This window comes from Gadus morhua, chromosome 5 (assembly GCF_902167405.1).
Source record: "Gadus morhua chromosome 5, gadMor3.0, whole genome shotgun sequence".
In the NCBI taxonomy this organism is placed as follows: Eukaryota; Metazoa; Chordata; class Actinopteri; order Gadiformes; family Gadidae; genus Gadus; species Gadus morhua.
In genome coordinates this window covers 20,976,695-20,998,135 of record NC_044052.1, presented here as the reverse complement: position 1 = coordinate 20,998,135, position 21,441 = coordinate 20,976,695, and the positions used below count along the sequence as shown (strand labels likewise).

General features: G+C 50.6%; 2 protein-coding genes across 2 annotated transcripts in view; one reads left to right on the top strand and one right to left on the bottom strand.

Annotated features, from left to right (window-relative positions):
• Positions 1 to 9,047: 9,047 nt before the first annotated feature.
• ky (kyphoscoliosis peptidase) lies at positions 9,048 to 18,453 on the bottom strand. The gene is made up of 8 exons (XM_030356043.1): positions 18,181 to 18,453; positions 16,763 to 16,856; positions 14,265 to 15,082; positions 12,768 to 12,882; positions 12,176 to 12,293; positions 11,783 to 11,974; positions 11,480 to 11,670; positions 9,048 to 10,896 (listed from the first exon to the last, which is right to left on the bottom strand). The coding sequence occupies exons 1-8, from the start codon at positions 18,451 to 18,453 to the stop codon at positions 9,587 to 9,589; spliced, it is 3,111 nt and encodes a 1,036-aa protein (XP_030211903.1). The 3' UTR covers positions 9,048 to 9,586.
• A 554-nt stretch (positions 18,454 to 19,007) lies between these two features.
• slc4a11 (solute carrier family 4 member 11) overlaps positions 19,008 to 21,441 on the top strand; it is a 52,724-nt gene continuing 50,290 nt past the window's right edge. The window contains exon 1 of the mRNA XM_030355860.1: positions 19,008 to 19,249. Within this exon, the coding sequence (XP_030211720.1) occupies positions 19,156 to 19,249 (94 nt within the window). The 5' untranslated portion in view covers positions 19,008 to 19,155. The remainder of the gene's footprint in view (positions 19,250 to 21,441) is intronic.

Below are 21,441 nucleotides of genomic sequence, written 5' to 3'. Positions count from 1 at the left end.
TATATCTTAAAGCAGTGTCAGGGGCAAAGTGCTTTATACAGTGTTTTGGCACTTTCAGGTACAGTCACTAATACAACTCACTGTTAAGTCAGTATTTTTTAGATACAGGTCACTAGTGGTGAGTACAGTTATTTATTTAGCGAATTCAAAGTCCTTTAGCCAAGCAGTTGCCTCTTGATCTGCTGTATGAAGGGTGACAATTCCTCCTTTAAGTCTTTGTAGAGGGCACCCAATTGAACTCAACAATGAGGACCATAACAGGAACGATCCGCTCCACACCTCTCCCCTGGCCCCCTGCCCTCGCCAACATAGCTCCTCCACACATCCGGCGAGTAGTCCGCACTCAAAGGATGCTCCAAAAGACCAAAGACTCCCCTCACCTTCCAATTCACATGGACATTTTCAACCCACCCACTGCTCGACTTCCAAGTAGACGACCAATTTGGAAGAACCCACCACCAGCTGATCTCACCATCCAATTAGTTTGGAAAAAGGAATGGGAGTACAAGGACGTCCCAAATAAACATCTGGTGTCAGACCTCGCCCTACCGGTCCCTGGCATCAACCTACCAAGGAAGCAGTGGACGACACTAAATAGATTCAGGACTGGACAAGGCCCATGCTTGGCCAGCCTTCACAAATGGGGCAGCAGCCCAACCCCACTGTGTGCTTGTCGAGAGCAGCAAACAATGCATCACATCATTGAAGTGAGTACAGTAGGGAGGGGCTTAAGGATGCTCTACAGCTGGAGAGTACAGAGTACATCTCTGTATCACTATCATCACTATCATAGGGGTGCAACGGTTCACAAAACTCACGGTTCGGATCGTGTCACGGTTTTTGAGTCACGGGTGACTTGTGTGACTTTAAATAAAATCTTAAAATGTGTAAAAAAAAAATAAAGTGTAAAATTAGGTAATAATCCGGCTTCCTTTAAGCCTAGTAAATATTTAAAGAAATTGCTTGTGTCCATATAAAATAAAAAAGTATAAAAAATAATTTAAACAAAATAAAGTGTTATCTGAGGCATTATTCCTTATTCTTTTTAACATAGATAGTAAAAAAAAAAAGGAAAGGAAGCACAGAGAACCGGGCGAAAAGACTACAACCAAACAAACAGCCAAACATAAACAGCCCACTTCCGGTTCCGGTTCCGGTCCGGTTTCCGTTTCAATGGGATTTAAGAAACGCCAAATAAAACACGACATAAACTGTATTTCGCTACGATATTTGATTAGGAACATCAAAGAACACCACTAACCACTTGGTGAGTTGCATATTTCTGAAAACGAACGTTTAGGGTTGTTTTAAGCATAGACATCTTATATGATAGACGGAGCATCGAATGCTACCGCCTACAGGCGCTGACGAGACGCGGGGCCGCCATCTTGGAGTGGTCATCCGCTCCACTTATTATGTCCATGGCTCCAGTCAGTGTAATCCGTTTGGCTGGAGCAATGAACTGTCAGCGCATTTAATTAATCATACCTCACTAAATACCACTGATTTTCATGCGTTTTTTTGTCATACGTGTAGCTATGATAAAGGCCACATGGTTTGGCGTGTTTTATTATTCAATACTAATTATACCAATAGTACAGTAATGTTAAATCTTGCTTGTGAAAAGTAATCCCCCGATTCCTATTGTGGATGGTCCGCCGATTTGAGCAGGAATACGCTGAACAACAGCCTGGCATCCTGTTTCTGCTGCTGTTGCTGCTCCCGGTTGACCACTCCAAGATGGCGGCCGTATTTCTCGCGTCCCAGCAGCCAATGCTCCGTCTATCTATAAGATGTCTATGGTTTTAAGGACAGGTTTGTGAATGCCAAAGCCAACCATTCTGAAGCAGGCAGGAGCGAATCGAAATGAGCCAAAAACCTGAGACAGGATCAATAGTCCTGTCTCATTTCGGTGTGTCAACCACTATATTTCATCCTAGACAAACCAGAAAGGGGGCTCAATGTGCTAAATACCGGAATCGTCCTTTAAACATGCCCTGATCACGTGAACACACAACTTTTTTTTTTTTTTTTTCCCTCACCAGGGTGGGGAAAAGGTCCTCAACGTCATTCAGGGCCTACCCCTAACCAACCACATGTGCCGTGTTCCAATATCCATACTATCCGTACTTACTAGCCTAAGCTTGAGTAAGTAGGGCGTTCCGATTCAGATCGGGCGAAATTAAGTGTACTGAAAGGACCCGGATGGTGTGCTCAAAACGGTCAAATCGCGAAGTGTGTGGCTATGTACACTCTTCGTACTCAACGGCAGCCATCTTAGCCACGTAGCGGAAGAGGGCGGAGCCAGACGGGGCCAAAGTCGGCACATTTTCCACATAGCCTGCATTAAAAGTCATTTTGTAGTTTTTATAGCTTTTTATAGCTGCTAGGCGTAAAAAGTTCACCGTTCAAAGTGGGATGTTTATTGCGGGGGAGGAGCCGCGGCGGCAGTCGTGATCGTAATTTCCGGTTAGTGCACCACGGAGTACTCGATGTCCTGGCTACACCCCTGCATACATACAATCTCACACACACACACACACACACACACACAGACACACAGACACACACACACACACACACACACACACACACACACACACACACACACACACACACACACACACACACACACGTGCTCCCTCTCCTTCTCTTTCACACTGTCTCTCACGTACGCACACCGACACACACACACACACACACACACACTCTCACCTCGCTGCCGTCACATCACTTCAGCTCCTGTCTCCCTTCACTTCATGAGCTATGAAACGCCTGAAAAACCCAAACCCTTTCTGGTCACGAACTCCTAGCTTGTTTGCTGTCAACCAGTGTTGCAGCCAGGGTTGCCTGATTGGGCAGGATCTGGCAACACTGCTGCCAACAGCCACCTCTTTGTTTTTTACTTGACACACACCTAATTGCACTATGCTACTATGAAGATATGTTTGTGAAGATAGGTCAACACGTTCCATACAAAGTGTTTATGATTCACATTCAGGGGGATTTTGGTCAATTTCGCCAGATTGGGCGGGAAATCTGGCCTAATCTGGCATCACTGACTATGATAGTTATCAAACCCACCTTAACAACAATAAGACTCCTTATTACAGCTGTTTATCGTGTTTTAAGAGACCCTAAACGTGTGATTTCTCTCCGTGGTAAGTACTTTAAGAGACGCTGGGACGCTGTACACGGTAGGACTCTGCTCTCGCTCTGGTGTCGTCGTGTTTAGACCTCTAGCTCCTCACACCGTTCTCCTAGCTCCTGCTAGCGCTCTCACTTCCTGTCCCACGCAGGAAGTGATGGCGACTAGGTCCCTGTAGAAGCCATGCATGGAGAGCGAGAGAGCGAGAGGCGCGGCCCTGCTGCTGAATGGAGAGAGCGTGGAGCGCTGAATGAACATGCACACAGTGCTGTGTTTTCTCTTGATTTGACTTTTTTTTCACAGCCATGGTCGACCCAGCTCTCCATCCAGCCACCTGTTGTTGTCTATCTAGCGCATTAGCCGTGCCGCATTCCCCCCAGTGTTTACGTTCTGCCTGCTTGGATTTCACGCGTCTGAAATAATAGTGTGCGTCGCACGTCGTGGTGTGTTTAGCCAGGGCTGTAGTGGAGCCGAGGGATGGATGGTATGGATGTCTGGGCATTAGCACCGTCTTCTCCAGCATTCATATCTTTGGATAAAGTATGACAGAAACTGGACTTCTCTTTTGTTTTTCGGTTATTTTGTTGTTCACATGACACGACACTGAGTCGTAAAATCAACAAGTCAATCAATTGCCATGGTAAATATATAAAGTACTTCAGGATATATATATATTTATATATGCAGTATTTCACGTTTCCACCAGGGGTCAAGTGGGTGGGCTCATTGAGCCTTTTCAAAATAGACCCGCGACGTTTGATGGACGGATTAGCGGACCAATCGGTACAGTCCACTGGATAGGATGGGCGGTTCCTCTCTCCATCATACACTCCCACCTGTATAGTCACTAAGGGTTGGACTTTGAAATTGCCTGTGGTAACCCGCACCACAGCTGGTGGTATCACTGGGCCCTTTAAGAGCTGCTCAGTGGCAGTCCTGGTTGACAGTCAGGTGCTGCTCCTCTGTGTTCCCAGAAGAAGGTGAAGAGGACCAGGAACAGCATCTCGCCGCAGGAGATCAAAAGCACTAGCTCTACAAATGAACACTCCAGTTAATCTACCCAAATATTTACTTAATATGCTAATGTAAAATGCTAATGTAACGCGCAGCATGTACCTACAGTAGAACTTCATAACAAGAAGAGGCTAATCACACCATAGGGTATCTACAGGAGGTTTTCAGTTCCTTCTATAGGAGATAAACCAACTATGCGTATGTAAGGTCAGCAGTCAGATCAGAGCAGCAGTTAGTGTTGGTGTTGGTCCTTGTGTTTTTCTCCTTAACCCGTCGCCTAGACATGGAGCAGTTCATCAGAGAGTAGAGATATAGTAGAGAGATAGAGCTCTTCAACAGCCAGCTGGACCTCCAGACACAGCCGGACCTGTTCGACCCCCCTCTGTAGATCATCTCCGTCCGTCCGTCTGTCTGTCTTTCTGTCTGTCTGTCAGTGTGTCTTCGTTAAAGCCAAGGGAATCGTTAAGGTGGGGTTGGGGGGTGGCTCCCAGACCTGTGTTGTTTACCAGTCCAGACCAGCGCTCACCACACTCTGAGTTTAGCTCCCAGCGTAGCGTTGCAGAGAGCAGAGTGCTTGTCATCAGGTGAGCTGGGGGCTCAGGGCAGCCCTCCGCCCGGCCTCTGGGCTCACCAGACAGAACCCAGGAAGAGACACAGACACACGACAGCACAACCTCCTGGAACCAACCTGAGGGAGCTCCTGTCTGGGAGTGTTGGTGCTCGTGAGATAGAGAGTGTGTGGGTATGAGATTGTGTGCATGATAGGGAGTGTGTGTGTGCGTGTGTGTGTGCGTGAGATAGAGAGAGTGGGTGTGTGTGTGTGTATGTGCGTGAGATTGAAAGTGTGTGTATGGGGGGGGGGGGGAGGGGGGTGTTAATGAGGGTTGGCTGGCCGCTGCCGCTATTCCTCGACTGGCACGAGGAGTCTGTAATTCTGCCCGGTCCCTGGTGGATATTCCCAAGAATCGCTCCTTCTCTCTGGTCACCCAATCCCCAGCACACCTGTTGTCTTGTCTGGTTGCCACGGCGGCACGGAGAGGCCTCAGCATGGGGAGAGGGAGCACTTTGTTATGTCGCTGTTCGCATAAACAACCCAGCTACCCCCCGGTGTCCATGCACCATGTCTGGGACGCGGTTCGGGTCCTACCGGGGGTTAAACCCGTCGTTTGTATGTGTGTGATGTTGCCAGAATCTCTCTCTGGTGATGTCCAAGGTCCTATGCATGTCCCCTTGTCCTCTACAGCCTTTCCTCTCCAACCTGCTCCTCGTGACCAGCCTGTTCTCCTCCGCGGAGTGGCTGCATCTTCATTTGTCTATAGCAATAAAAGATGACCCGTTTTCAAGATGAAGGGTCCTCTTAGCCGCAGGTTGTATGTAGTCGTTACCTGTAGTCTACTGTAGTGCCCTGTGAACCGGGAGGTCACTGGCTGTGAATAGTAGGCGACTAAAGGAGCTCTCGTCCCGTCTGGACGGGAGCCACGCTTTGTCCATGGGGTCAGCAGTGACACGCACTAGCCCTCAGCCCTGGGGTCGAGACGGTGCCTTCCCTACCACGGGTCGCGGTTCCTTACTCAAGCTGTCCCTGAAGTGTACTTGTGCCGTGTGTTTTACATTTGGGGCTTACTGACCCCTGAACCCTTTGAGGACCTTGCCAATCCCTGCTCCCAGGCCGCTCATGCTCTTTCCTCGACTGATATTGAAGTATAATACACATATATGTATGGATAATATTTAACAAGATTTCTGACAAATGATCTTCAGTCCATTCCAAAGCGAGTAGCCATTGGAACGAACCCCCCAGCTCAAGATGATGCGTGTGTGGGGGCGTTTTTTAAAAGCAGATTTGAACGGCGATTAGCGCTAAATCCTCGGCTGACAAACAAGGGTTTTCTATTTTGACGTGAACACTTGGCGTCCTTAAACGGATCTCTTGAAGCTGTGTGTTAGAAACAACAGTTGCTCTCAGCCTGTCGTTATGTCATGCCTTCGAGAGCAGCCGTCTGTGACAGCAGAGGAGCTCACGGCTGGTCTCTACCAGGCTGTACTGAGGGGAGAGCCACCATGGCCACCGCACGGGGCTCCCAATCCCCCACAGATCAGTTGGTCGGTCGCTGGGCAGCACTCAAAGGGTCGCGGTAGGGTCAGGTTAGATGTTATACATATCAGAGTCAAAATAGCAACAACGTTAGCTACACAGTTACACTATTAATACTAATCTTATTACAAGTACTACATTATTTAGCATGTGTTCCGATTTCACACGTTATTCCGATACAATGTAATGTGAATACGATGTCACGCAATATTCCGATTCAATGTAACAACATGATGCCAGAGAGGGGGGCGGGGACACCGCAGAGACAGCCAGAGGGCTCGCCGTCGTTCAGAGAACCAATCAAAAAGCCGCACTCAGGCTGGCCTCCTCGACGTCGCCACGGTCGCGTCTCCGCGTATTGAGTTTCGTAAAATGGCCGACGCTCTGTCCCGGAAAAGAGGATGGCGTCTGATTAGAGAATACATTTCACCGGGGTGTAGAGAACACAATCTCAAAGTCTGGGAGGGTCGAGAGAAATGTGCTGCCAGCACCCGGCCTGAGTCAGGGAGGGAAAGCCGGGCCCGCTGCGGTCTGGAATGAAGAGGGTCGAGGGGCTAAAGTAGGTGACCCCCTGCTCACTGCACAGAGGGGGCCCCCGGGCAGCCCTCCTACAGTCTCAGTGTGTCCCGCACCCTCCTCTCTGGCGGTCCTCTCTAGCTGAAGTGATAGGAGAAAAAACAAAGTTTGGTGTTTCACTCCAGACCTGCTGTCCTCATAATGTGAAACAAATCACCATATGAGGGAATACGGGCTTCTGATTGGTTGCGAGTTCGGCTCCGGGGTTCCAAAGAGATTCAGTGATTTGGAATGTATGCACTTTTTAGACTTTTAACACTCGTATTCCGTCACATCCTTGTTCGTATTAAGAGGGGTGGGTTCTGAGAAAAAACTCTGGGCACTGATAAAGCGTTTCGGGATAAGAGATGTTTAGTTTGGGGTATCTGTCCGACAGGGGACGATAGTAGTTTAATTCCTCTAGTTATTTTCTCAGGTATTGTTGTTCCCACACCTGAGATCGAGAGATGTTGGTATCCTGTTGGCACAAAGGGAAGATCACATGAATCAAATCATCCATGTTTGATGTCTAGACGACTGAAATAGATGTGGGCATCGAAAAAACAAGGGCTTATTTATTCTGTCGGCCAGACGTCAAAATTTAGATTAAAAATAACTGGCACAACACGGAAGAGAAGAAAAAAACTTCTTTATTTGCCGAAATAATTTCAACCTTGTTTTTTTTTTTTTAAAGGGCAGTGTTCACAAGATGGAGTGAAATCGATTTTGCAATTGCACAAAACTACTGTAACTTCAGTTTGTTTTTATCCTGTGACTGATGCTTTATATAATCTAACTGTCGTATTTATTGCACCAAGTAATCGATTAAATATTTCTAAAGTTTGTTGTTTGCGTTCTGTTTTATCACTTCAAGCGTCTGACCCCCATCGTTCAGGACCCTCTGAACAATGCAGGACAGTGCCCCCCCTCCCCCCCCCCCTCATGTTTGGGGCCGCGGGGGGTCCTGGTTCCTCAGGGGGGGGGCACAAAACTAATCAAGCAGGGCTATCTTTATGCGTGTGCACATTCTTGTCTGGGCACATGTATGTGTGTCTGTGATTATCTGAATGTGTGTGTGTTTGTGTGTTTGTGTAATTATTAACCATCACGGATGGAAAGGCAGCTGAAATAGAGCTGTGGGCATGTGTGGAATCACTCTGCACATCCCCTTTCCCTGTGAGTGTGAGTGTGTGCGCATGCACCACTGAGTAAAGTAGAGGGTGTGCGTGTGGTGTGCATGGTTGTGCGTGCGTGTCCTTGTAATGTTGCCAGGCAGATATGGCAGCTACCATGGATATCTTCTGACATCAGAGCTTCCTCTCTCTCTCTTTTGCTCTCCCCCTCTCTCTCCCTCTCTTAGTTCCATCGCTCTCTTTTGCTCTGTCTTTCTCTCTTCTCCGCTTTCATTCCCTCATCCTCCCTTCCTCCCTCTCACTCTCCCTTTTATTCGGCTTACCCCTCTCTAACTCTCCCCTCTTTTCTCCTCCTTCTCTGTCTACCCTCTAACCTCCCTCTCCCTTATATTATTATCCATATATTCTGTCAATCCCTCTTTCTCTCCCCCCTATTTTATCTGTGAGGTACCCTCCCCCCTCCCTTGTGTTGTGTTTCTGTGTTTGAACGAGCAGTAGGATCTTATTTTATGACCCCCCCCCCCAAAAGGGGTCCAGGATACCCAGGACCAAGACTGGCCTTTGGGGGGTACCCCCCTAGTTGGCTGATCTTGAGGTGTGTGCGCTGTGGTGTAGGAGGGGTAAGTCGCCTGCCCCCTCCCTTCACATCCATGGCCCAGAAAACCACGCTGTGTTAAACTCCCTTATGGATCGCCTACATCATGTAAATAGGATGAAACTCACACAAGGCAGCGGCCCAGAACAGAGTCCCGAGTGAATGCTGGACCCCACAGTAGGACTATGGGGGTGGTGTACTGTCCTCTGACAGGCTACATTTTGTGACACGTTCTGTGACATCTGATGATTAACTCACACCAGTAGTTAACTGGTTACCAGACTATGTACCACATGGATCTATTGGTTAGCAGACTTTGGTCATAATGATGTTAGGTGAGCATTTGTCCTTGATCATCAAGTAAGTTGTTAAAACCAGTTTAAACAAACCATTTCACTGTGTTTATCAATCCTAAATTTGACCTAAAATCCTAAACAGGAAAGGTAGACCATTACAATCATAAATCCTCATGGCTACCTGGTTAATAAACAGTCAAGAGACTCAAGGTTTTAAAAACAATGTTTTTATTACCGCCAGTCGTTTAAACAATTGTGGTTACAGCGGAGGCCTTGGCTAGCATGTGTACTGGTATGTTCCCCACCCTTGACCAGCGAGCAGTTCGGAGCTCCATGGGGGAAACTGCCAGTCAGCAGTGTGCTGCTGCCCTCCTGTCTGGCTAGGACAGGGGGCAATAAATCCTTGCATTTCCTCCCTGGGCTTTGAGTCCCTGAACCTGAGCACTGGGTCTCGCGGCACGCCACAAAGAGGTGCCAGAATGCGGGGGGACAATGGCAGGAAGGCTTTCTCTAAGGGCCGTCCGACCAAGCTTGTTTGTGATTGGCTGCCTACCTGTTTTGTGTCAACTTCAAAGGGCTCTCACGTAATCGCACTCGAGAAAAATAAAAAAGCAACAATGCTAAACGTCCGGACCAGCCTCGGGCATCGGTCTTGGACACGGACCCCCTGTTTGGTCAAGCCTGTATCAAAGGGCTTCTGAAGAAAAGCCTTTAGCGTCCGAGTGGTTTCAGGGTGGCCGACGTTACTCCTCACTCCTGCCTGATGTCAAAGGCCAACATGACGGCCATGGCTCCGTCGTCCTCCGAAGAGGCCGCCAGCTGGACCTGTCGGACGCCCCCTGTGAACACATCCCCCTCCCACACCCGGCTTTTGTTCATCTTCAGCGCCACCCTCTCCTCCCCCACCACGCTCACCTTCTTGGCCCCCGGGACCCTGACCCTGAAGCGGACCCAGGCGGCGGGCTCCAACAAACCCACGCGGGGCTCGAACAGCACGCAGCCCTTCCCCCAGGCGGTGTAAGTGCTGGGGAAAGGAGGCCCCGGCTGCTCGCAGCTGCTCCTCAGGACAAAGTCACACATGGGGTTGAAGTCGGCGCCGGGGGCGTTCCGGGCGTAGAGCCCCAGGCGGTACACCCCCGGGCCGGGCAGGCTGGTGCTCACCGTCACCTTGCTGTCGGTGAAGGCGATGAAGAGGTGGCGCTCCAGGCGGACGGCCGGCGCCTGGCCCTCCGCCCTCCCCAGCACTGTGTGGAGCTCCAGGTCCTGCTGATTGTGGAAGGTGACGTTGCACTTCCCCTGCTGCGTGCTCACCAACGCCCCCGTGTGGCTGAACTTGGACAGGCCCGCCTTCAGCGTGCGGGTCCCCGGGCCGCACTCCGAGCCAAGGCCCGGCGGGAACAGCTCGACCTGGGCCGCCACCTTGCAGTGCAGCAAGAAGTTTGCGGCGTTCTGGAAGCGGACCTCAGACTTGTCGTAGTCTCGCACGAACACGGACAGGCGGTAGAAGCCGCGGGACGGGCAAAGCGCGTGGACTGTCAGCCCGTCCGGGCGGATCTGCGTAGCCAGGCATCGCTTTGTGAGGGCGGGCTCCAGCCCCGGGTGGACCAGCTCGCACAGCGCCATCAGAGACCGGGAGGTCTTCATCGTCAGCTCCAGCTCGCCCTCTTCCACCTCCAGCACCTGAGTCCCCGGGGAGCCTCCCGGGGTCATGCCCAGGGCCTCGGAACCGGCCTGCAGGCCCCAGGACAGGAAGGGGTTCTCGGGGATCTCCTCCATGGCCCTGGGGGCCGGGCACTCCACGGTGAAGGAGCAGACCCAGCTCAGTGGTGTGGAGGCCAGCTCGGGCCGGGCGTACACCCTGACGTCGTAGGTCCCCTGGGTGGGGGGCAGGATCTGCAGGCGCATGGTGCGGTGCGAGATGGTCAGCAGGCCCCAAGAGGAGCCGCTTGTTTCCTTTTGCTCGGCGGCGCCCCTGTGCAGGAAGTCATGTCGTGGGGTGATTTCATAGGTGTAGGTCACTGACCTGGAGGAGCTGATGGACAGGTTCACCTCCCCGTCATCTAAGGACGGAAACACAGCGCTGGATGAACAGAACTCGTCGCAAGGGCTGTTTCTGATTGGTCAAATCAGGGACCAGCCTGTGACGGGATTAAAGTATAACTGTTAATGTCTACTGAGGTGCCACTGATTGGCAACAACACAAAATAACTCCTAGTTGTACCTCGTTTACAATTGAGGTTGTTCCTGCTTTATTTTGGGGACACGGCATAACTATTTTAGCTTTGCTTCCTGTGAATCCTCCAAAGTCTCCAAATTGAACTTTGACCAGGAGTGATGTGAAACCAACTCATCACTAAAGGCAGTAGCTCAGGAGGTAGAGCTGGTTGGCCGGTAACCCCAAGATTGCTAGTTCGATCCCCGGCTCCTCCTAGCTTAGTGCCGAGGTGTCCCTGGGCAAGGCCCCTAACTCTAACTGCTCCTTGACGAGCTGGCTGTCGCCATGAATGGTTGAATCCCCCGTCGGTGTGTGATGTGTATGCATCTGTATGAATGGGTGAAGGTCAGGCAATATTGTGAAGCGCTTTGGATAAAAGCGCTACATAAATGCAGTCCATTTACCATTTACTAAAGGAAGAGGCCCACCTGTGAGCATGTAGAAGTGCTGCGGCTGGATGAGCTTCAGGCCCAGGGAGAAGAACGTGGAGGTCTTGAAGACCCGCATCTCAAACTCCTCCCGGGAGATGGGCTGGTCCAGGAGCTGCCACTCCTCCTTGTCAGGGTAGTGAGACTCCACAAAGTCCTCCGGATCGGTCAGGAAGTAGAAATCATCGAACCTTAAGAGTCAAAGCAACACAGCGGAGGGTTTGAGGTTAAGACTCAGACCTCCAGAGGACTTTCCATCGTCTCGGTTCCCTCTCGGTGAATGCTTCTGAGTCTGCGTCTTACTTCTTGACGAAGCTCTTGTGCTCCATGTCGACCCGACCAGCGCCCCAGCAGGCGTCCATTAGGAACCACTGCCCCCCCAGCAGCACGGCATTCCACATGTGGTCCGACCGCACGTCCCGGAGGCTCTGACCCGGCCGGTGTCCGATGCCCTTGCTGTGGCCGGGGACTTCCTGGCACTGGAGGCCCACCTCTCTGAACACACACCAGGGAGCAGAGATATCACTACATGGTAATTGTCATTACTACATCATACGATACATCTATATATATATACATCTATATGTATATATTTATAAATCATATGATCAATGGCTGATCCATTAGGGTGGTGGACGACTAGAGGAGGCGGATGGAGCTAGGGTTGGGTAAACGGAGGGATGCAGGGACTCTGACCGGCACATCTCCAGACAGAGGCTTGAGTAGCCACAGCAGACGCCCTTCCCTGCAGCGATCACCTCCTCCGGGGAGGACAGCTTCTCCGACTGGCCCAGGTACCCGCTCACATCGTACTCTGCAGAGCAACACACGCAGTACGTCTTCAATATTAACCAAGGGTACGTCAATATCTCTGAACCTTATAGTTGCCTTAAAGTACGGCTAACTAAACCTGAACCTTATATGTATCAATAACTAAACTTGAACCTTGTAGTTGCCTTAAAGTATTGCTAACTAAACTTCAACCATATAGTGGCCTTAAAGTATCGTTAACAAAACTTGAACATCATAGTTGCGTTAATTTATCTTCAACTAAACTTGAACCTCATAGTTGTGTTAATGTATCTCTAACTAAACTTGAACATATAGTTGCGTTCAAGTATTGCAAGCTAAACTCGAACCTTTGAGTTGCCTTAAAGTATTGCTAACTAAACGTCTGTTTTAAAGTTGCTTTAAAGTCTTGCTAACCAAGTTCAGAGCAGCGGAATCGGTGGGGGGGTTGGGGAGTGGAGGGGGGGAGGGTAGGGATCTGGGCTGGAGCCAAACCCACCTATGTTGTGGCACAACCAGACCCAGATGGCTCGCAGCCTCTCCAGCTCAGTCCGCGCTTCCTGCGTGACATTCTGGGCGATGGTCTTCACCTCATACACACACTTCTGCTTCAGCTGGAACCACACGGCGAAACACAGCATGGGAAGCTTGATATTAGTGCTGAAATGTGTTACAGATTTCATTGTCTCTTTTAAAAATACTGTTAAAACTGGACGAAAGTGTACAAACAATGTATTACCATTGGAAACACAGTGATATCTATATCGTAGATATTTCTGGAATGAGATACTTTTATTTTTGGTTATTTATATTTAAGTGTGTATTTCCCACAACTTGTCAACAAAATTGGTAAAGGTTTTACCAACTGAGTGTCAAACATTCAGCAGTATTCAAGCAGTATTGTTATCTCTGAATCAATAGAGGCACAGCTTCCAGTACAAAGGGAGAGAACCTTTTACTCAGTCTATTGACCATTGTTGGGGTGAACTGCCATGGCCGGTCTCAGCACTGGAGAACTCGCGCTTGGAAAACCAGACTGGTGTAGAAGTAGCCGTATGTGTTGAGAACATATGTGATATGCACCATAGTAGCACATACTTGTTATTAATCCCCCATGTTGGGAACATATAAAAAGACCCAAACATGTAGAACACATGTTGATAAACATACACTTAGAAGTATGCTTGTACAACGTAGATGAATGTTATGAATCATACGTGTTGTGATACATGTCTTACATGTCTGCCCGTGTGGTGAATAGATGTCTGTCTTCTCCCTTCTAAATGCTTCAGAAGCCTCCATGTTGTGTCGAGGCCAGACCTCTGTCCCGCTTGTGTTTAATCTTATGGCAGGTGCCTCTCCATTAGCCCCCCCTCCACCACCCGGCCGTTGTATAAATAGGACCCCACTAACTAGTTCGCTGGAAACTGTGCTTTGTCCACGTCCACGGACGTCTCCCATGGAACGTGGCTGACCTTTGGGAGCCGGGCCTTAAGAGTTGATTATGGTTCCACATCGACACAACGCAAAGGGGTTTATGGACCCTCCTCGCGTCCACCGCAAGGGCCTGACGTGTTGTAACCTTGTGTCGAGGCGACGCAGCAGCAAGGGCTGTGATTGAGCCACAACGGGTTCACGACTGTGGCGAAGTGTCTGCATGGTCCTCGCGTTGCGTCAACGTGGAACCATAATCAGCCTTTTAGGGTTGCTCTCATAAGGCTTGTGTGCGGCTACCACACCACCGCTGCAGGCGCGGTGGCCCAGACACGCCCCCAAAGCCTGTGGTATTAGCTGTTCCATTTGGCTTCTGTCACGCTGTGTATTGGGATGTGTTGGAGAACTCTGTTCCCGTCTGGGTTCTTGTTTATTAAAAGGCCCTCCCTCTCCCGGGAGCTACTTAAGGTAAAAGCATTCCCGGGGTGTCTCACGGGGTTCTCTGTGATGTTGTGCAACCTGAGACTGTAGCGGTGTCCGGGTGCAACCCGCCGCCGCTCACCTCCGCCCCGGCCCTGATGGCGTGGGCGTCGACCCGGCTGAACGCCTCCGAGCCGGAGAACAGGTCCTTCCTGCGCCGACGCTTCCCGGGCGCCGCCCCCCTCAGGCCCGTCTTCGCCGCTCCCTCCGGCTCCTTCCTCACGGCGCTTTTCTTCACCACGGCGACGGTGCGGGCGGCACTCTCCGAGGACAGCTGCCTCTTGGCGGCCGGGCGCGTGTCCTCGCTCTCTGCCGCCAGCCTCTCGAACACGCCGCGCCCGGAGAGCACCGCGCTCTGGACCCCCGGGGCGGAGGCAGAGGGGCCCAGCTGGAGTCGGGCCCCTGGGGTGGCCTTCAAACCAATCTTTGAGATTGTCTTTAAACCTGTCTTTGAGTCCTTCTTTAAGTCTGTCTTTAAGTCTAACTTTACCTTTGTCTTTAAGTCCGGCATGAAGTCTGTCTTTAAGTCCATCTTTGAATCTGTCTTTGAATTTGTCTGTAAGTCTATCTTTAAGTCTGTCTTTAAGTCCATCTTAAAATCCATCTTTAAGTCTGACTTTACCTCTGTCTCTAAGTCTGTCTTTAACTCCATCTTTGAGTCTATCTTCGAGTCTGTCTTTAAGTCCATCTTCGAGCCAGATCCTGTCCCATTCATGACCAGGGTTCCAACGATGGCGATGGGTCTCAGAACACCGACGGTGGAAGCCTCCGGCTTCTTAACCTGTGGACACGCCCTCTGGCTCTGCTCACCTGGTGGGGCGTGGCCGGCGATACAGGTGAAGGGGAAGGAGAACTTCTGGATGGCTACGTCCGCTGACATGATGCTCGCTGCCGGGTGTCCTGTGAAGTTGGAGAGACAGAAGACGGACGCTCTATTACACCCTAACCCCTCTGCGTTCTGTCGGCTGGGTTTAGCCCTTGTTCACGTCTGAACCCACCGTGTGTTTTTCCTATTTGTGATGTTGTTGAACTCTGAGGGCAGCCGCCGCCAAAATAAGTCACCGCCGAACGCGATGGAAGTGAAATACGGGAGTGAATATTCCTTATCGAGAACTTTTAACTAGACAGTGATGAATTAGCAATTATAGCCTGTCTATTAATGACCATAAATGAAGACGGGGGGCCAGTGGTCATTCATCTTTGTCTCAGACAGAAACCTGGAGTTAAACACGGACCACATTACTGCTGGCAGTTGTACCACCGTCCAGAAGGATGGCCGGATAATGTGACCGATCAGTCCAAGGCGACCATACACACCTTTTATTTTTAGTCGTGGATTTTAGGGCAAATATTTCCCTGGGACTAGCATCTAGTTCTATGTATCTCAACTGGCAAAGCAGGTCATTAACACTGCCAAGGGGGTTAAGGGTTAGGGGTTCAATTCCGTCTGGGGCCACCCATGCTAAACCTGATATTAAGACTCTTTGGATTTTAGTGCCCGCCTTATGGCATATAAATCATCTCCATCACCACCATTGATAACATTCCCACTGACCTAAACTGCTAATCTTCTAATCAGTCCAACCAACCTTAAAACGTACTTACACTTTGAAGTAGACCTTAGAGCTTAGACTACGCTTTCAACCGCACTTAACAATAACCTAATAGTAACCTTACAGTAACATAACCTTCCCTGAAACAGAAGCAAGCGGTAGAGATGATCAATGTGAACAGGAACCCAGATGAACTATGGGATATGAGATACAGCAGAAGAGTATTGTCCTCCACACAATAAGTCCTGGAGTGAATCCCAGGGTTCAGGAGATGTAGGCCAGCCGTAGGAAGGCAGGGAGGACATGCAGCCTTCCATCAGCCTAACACGTCTGAGAGAACACCCTCACCTGGGCTCTGAAACCACTCACAGCATCACCAATTTCCCTCCCAGGATGTAAGGTGTTAGGTGTTAGCTTATATTTTATTTTATCACACACACACACACACACACACACACACACACACCATCAGAAAAGGTGGGACAACTCACCAGTCAACACAGCCAGGATGGAATCAAACCAGCAACCTTCCAGTACTCTAGACGACCTGCTCTACTCTGCTCAACATTTGAACCCACTTCCCTTCAAAGTCAAAGTCCAAGTCAACTTTATTGTCAATTTCAAAATATGTGCCAGACACAGAGGTATCAAAATTGCGTTTAACTCCGACCCACAGTGCAATAAGAACAAACAACAACTCTTCACCCTTCTTCTCTTCTGGCCTCTCCTATACATTTTGGCCCAATCCCACTTCTACCCCTTACCCCTCCCCCTTACGCCTTCCCCTTACGCCTTCCCCTTACCCCTTCAAAACAAGGGCAAGGGGTAAGGGGTAGAAATGGGATTGGGCCTCTGAAGCAACAGACTGAAGTGACATATTGTCAACATTGTCCCAACACCCTACGATGGACAGCGCCTCTGTCATGTCCATCTCTGAACCCTCACCCTCTCCAGATACCTGTCAGAACCGGGTTCCCCCGCCAACACAGGTGAACAGGTGACGTCACAGCTCACACCTTCTACTCACCCTTAGAGGACCTGAGAGAAGCCTGCTGGGTGTTGTCGTGGGGGTGGGGGGGGTGGGGGGTTGAGAGGTTGACGTTTTCACGACGACCCGGTGACTGTGCTCCGTGGCCGGGGTAAGGGCTTATATACTCCCCCAGCCCCGGCCCCCAAGAATAACAGACTAAAAATACCAACAGCCAGTCAACGGCAGCCAATGGGGCGGGGGCCAGCTCAGGAGGCTGACGTATGCCGCACCGCGCGCGTGTGTGCTGTGTGTGCTGTGTGTGCTGTGTGTGTGTGTGTGTGTGTGTGTGTGTGTGTGTGTGTGTGTGTGTGTGTGCGCGTCTGTGTTGATATGTGTAATTTACATGCCTGCATTCTCACAGATGCATGTGTGGTCTTGGTAGCTTGTATGATTGAATGCGTGTGTGTGTGTTTGTGTGTGTTTAAGTGCGCCTATGTTTGTGTATTTCTCGTCATGGTTGAGTGAGTGAATGTGTGTGCGTGTTTCAATGTGTGTTGAGGTGTGTGTTTGTCATTGAGTGTATAGAGTTTGGTAAAAGTGTGTGTGCGTGTGTGTGTATGTGTGTGTGTAGAGGGGTATTAAAGTGTGTGTGTTTGGGTGACCATGTGTCACTGAGCCTGTGTGATCAAGTGTTTATGTTTTTGCGCCACTATTTGTAGGTTAGGGGTAGTGTGTGTGTGTGTGTGTGTATAGCTCCTTTGTGTGTTTACTGGGGGTGAGTGAAGGGTGATGGTGTGTGTGTGTGTGTGTGTGTGTGCGTGTGTGAGTTGAGACAGGGGCTAGAACCGCCCCTTTCTATTTGCTGAGAGGTCATGACCTTTATGATTATGATTATATCCACTTCAATCTAGTGCTAAGACACACTCCACACACAATACCTCCCCGAACGCACACAAACACACATTCTCAGGCACGTACACGCACACACACATGCACGCACGCACACACACACACACACATACATATGCAGGCACACACAAACACACACACACATAGACACACACACGTACACACAAACACACGTTCTCACGCACACCCACACACAGACACACACACGCACATGCAGGCACACACAAGCACATGTTCTCTCACACACATGCACGCACGTACACACACATACATACACCCACACATGTGTTCTGTTCCATCTATGTTTTCATTCAGTAAAGTCAAGGTTTACTTTGACCCACTGTCAGTCAGTACCTCCCGCTGTCTGTCTGTTGGTCCGTCCGTCCGTCCGTCCGTCCGTCCGTCCGTCCGTCCGTCCGTCCGCCCGCCCGCCCGCCCGCCCGCCCGCCCGCCCGTCCGTCCGTCCGTCCGTCCGTCCGTCCGTTGGTCTGTCCATCCTTTCCGTCTGTCTGTCTGTCTGTCTGTCTGTCAGCACCTTGACGACCACCTTCAGAACGAACGCTCACCACACTCGGTTCGGCGGCCGCGCCCCCTGACCGCCCCGTCGCGAGGCCGCGCCCCCTGACCGCCCCGTCGCGAGGCCGCGCCCCCGGCTCCAGGTGTTGCGACACCGGGCGCCGTATGTCGCCGTGGAGGTGGGCGGAGCAGAGCGGGGGGCTGTCAGGCCCGTCCCCGTGGCCGTGATGAGGCCATCTGGAGCAGATGTCGGCCGCCGACAGCAAAGGAACGGGGCTTCCTTCCGCCCGGTGTGGGGGTGGGACGCCCGCGGTGTGCCACATGTTGCCAGGCAACCTGGTGAAAGTTGAGGAGGAAGCCCTGATGAGCTTCAGCCATCAGCATCTGTACTGTGGGCTCTGCCGAGCCTGGCTGAACGCCAATGTGTGTTTAACGAAGAAAGCACCTGCATACTTCAGTGGGACGCTATATACCTAACAATAACACAGGATTAAGGTCATGTAATTCATCTTATCTATTTTATTTTATTATTTCATTTTATTGTATGACTATGTTTCAATGTGAAGCACTTTGAGTCTGCCCTTATTAAAAGTGCTAGGCCTATATAAATAAAGTCACCTTGCCTTTCCTTTAATTAATATATTCTAATGATCAATCATTGAAATTGAGTGACTGGTCCTTAGCCTCAAATTAATCAAATGGATCCAAAACTAAATTATTTAAAGAAAAAACTTTTATATTTGAACAACGTTGTGTGATTGTCGTTGGATTCATCTGATCATAAGTCAACCCAGCGGGCTTCACCCTTCACCCTTCTCCTCACGAGGTAAGCGGGCGGGGGGCGGGGCCAAGGGCACTCAACAAGCGCGTGCTGTCATCCACACCTGCACGCGCCGCCGAATCTCAGCCTCCTTAACGTCATTATCGGTCTGGTTCGAAAGCGGCTGGAAAGTTTTAACTCGACGACTCGGCGCTCCAGGGGAAGAAGGACCAGGGGACCGCAATCCTTCCAGCCCGGACACAGCATGAAGACCGTCAGGGACGACGGGGTGGTGACCGGGTTGACCGTCAGGGACGACGGGGAGATGCCCGGTGCGGCCGTTAACCGGTTCACGGGAGGTAGGAAAGGAAACGTTCAACCGACCGCTCGGGGTTACCGTTTAATTCAGTTCAGTCTCTCTGTTCCTCTTTTTCAATGCTTCCTTCGTGTCACTCGACTGTTTTCTTTTTGTTTTTCTACACATTATTAGTTTCACTTAGTTTTCACCTAGGTATTTAGTGGGTAAGTCTGCGTGGTGTTGCGTGTGTGTTTTTAATCCTGAGTTAATCTGGATATCTTTGCTCCCAAATATATTGTGTAGGCTTTAAGTAGCCTATTAAAATACTATTCAAGCTGGACTATTTAAGCAGGACTATTAAAATACTATTAGAAGTAGGACTTCTCAAGTAGGACTATTTAAGAAGGACAAATTAAGGACTATTAACAAAGGACTATTTAAGTAGGAACACTAAATTACTATTTAAGTAGGAATATGAAATGACTATTTAAGTAAGGACTATTAAATGGCTATTTAAGTAGGACTATTTAAGTATGACTATTACGTGACTATTTAAGTATGACTATTAAATGATTATTTAACTAGGACTATTGTTTATTAATGAGGAGAAAGGGACGACAGACCCGCGTGGCAGCGGGTCTCTGAGGGGGCACCTCGTTAGACCCTCAGTGAGGTGGGGGAACCTCGTTAGATCCTCAGTGTGGTGGGGGCACCACCTCGTTATACCCTCAGTGGGTTGGGGGCACCACCTGGTTAGACCCTCAGTGAGGTGGGGGTACCACCTCGTTATACCCTCAGTGGGTTGGGGGCACCACCTGGTTAGACCCTCAGTGAGGTGGGGGCACCACCTCGTTATACCCTCAGTGTGGTGGGGGCACCAGCTCGTTAGACCCTCAGTGAGGTGGGGGCACCTCGTTAGACCCTCAGTGTGGTGGGGGCACCACCTCGTTATACCCTCAGTGGGTTGGGGGCACCACCTGGTTAGACCCTCAGTGAGGTGGGGGCACCACCTGGTTAGACCCTCAGTGTGGTGGGTGGGGGCACCGCCTGGTTAGACCCTCAGTGTGGTGGGTGGGGGCACCACCTGGTAAGACCCTCAGTGTGGTGGGTGGGGGCACCACCTCGTTATACCCTCAGTGAGGTGGGGGCACCACCTCGTTGGACCCTCAGTGTGGTGGGGGCACCGCCTGGTTAGACCCTCAGTGTGGTGGGTGGGGGCACCACCTGGTAAGACCCTCAGTGTGGTGGGTGGGGGCACCACCTCGTTATACCCTCAGTGAGGTGGGGGCACCACCTCGTTGGACCCTCAGTGAGGTGGGGGCACCACCTCGTTAGGTCCGTCCTGAGGTTCGGTGTGTTTACAGCCGGCAGGCCCCATGCCGCGAGGTAACAGGGAAACGCATCATTAAAAACGGTGAAGCAGAGCGCTGCCCCCCACTCACTGCAGCCCACACGGTCGCCTTCGGGATTGAAGAACATGGCTTACCTCTGATCCTCTGCCTCCTCGTCCTGGAGCCAGGGAAATGTTGGTTGTTTAGATGTTGAACGGGTGTTTCATCAATCTGCATCCATGGGCCTGTCTCTGTATTGGGCCCCTCTCTTTCTATATGGGCCCCTGTCTCTGTAAGGGCCCCTCTATCTGTAGGGGCCCCTCTCTCTCTAGGGGCCCCTCTATCAGCCCAGACTTCTCTCTCTCTCTAGGGCCCCCTCTCTCTGTATCGGCCCCTATCTCTCTATGGGCCCCTCTCTCTCTAGGGGCCCCTCTCTCTCTAGGGGCCCCTCTCTCTCTAGGGGCCCCTCTCTCTTCATGGGCCCCTCCCTCTTCATGGGCCCCTCTCTCTGCATGGGCCCTCTCTCTGCATGGGCCCCTGTGTTGTCACAGGAACACTACAGTTGTAGTTCAATCGTTGTTCCTGTCGGTGTCCAGGATCTACTGGTTACACACGTTATGTATTCTGAAACTAAATCTGTTCGATGAACAATTGATAAAAATCGCTTAATATTGCAATATTTGCGGCTGCGTTCAGGCAGTGGTCCGGTTTGAAGTAGGCCTATTTGATATAAAGTATTGGTTTTGCAGTTCGCTCGTCAATTTAATCTCATACATATTTTAACAGTTTACCGTAGTTTGAAATGTGTTCAGTTTGGAACCCTTGAGGAACTTGGCACAATCTTGAGAAGGTTCGGCCCGATCGATCCGATCCCCGTTGCCATGGTGGCGCAGGCGACAATCATTTAAAGACAGTATCTTTG

Coding starts and splice junctions, on each gene's coding strand:
- ky (XM_030356043.1), bottom strand. CDS start 18,453: ATGTGGCACACCGCGGGCGTCCCACCCCCACACCGGGCGGAAGGAAGC. Junction 11,975..12,175: donor CTCTGTCTGGAGATGTGCCG/GTCAGAGTCCCT, acceptor GTGTGTGTTCAG/AGAGGTGGGCCTCCAGTGCC. Junction 11,671..11,782: donor CACAAGAGCTTCGTCAAGAA/GTAAGACGCAGA, acceptor TTGACTCTTAAG/GTTCGATGATTTCTACTTCC.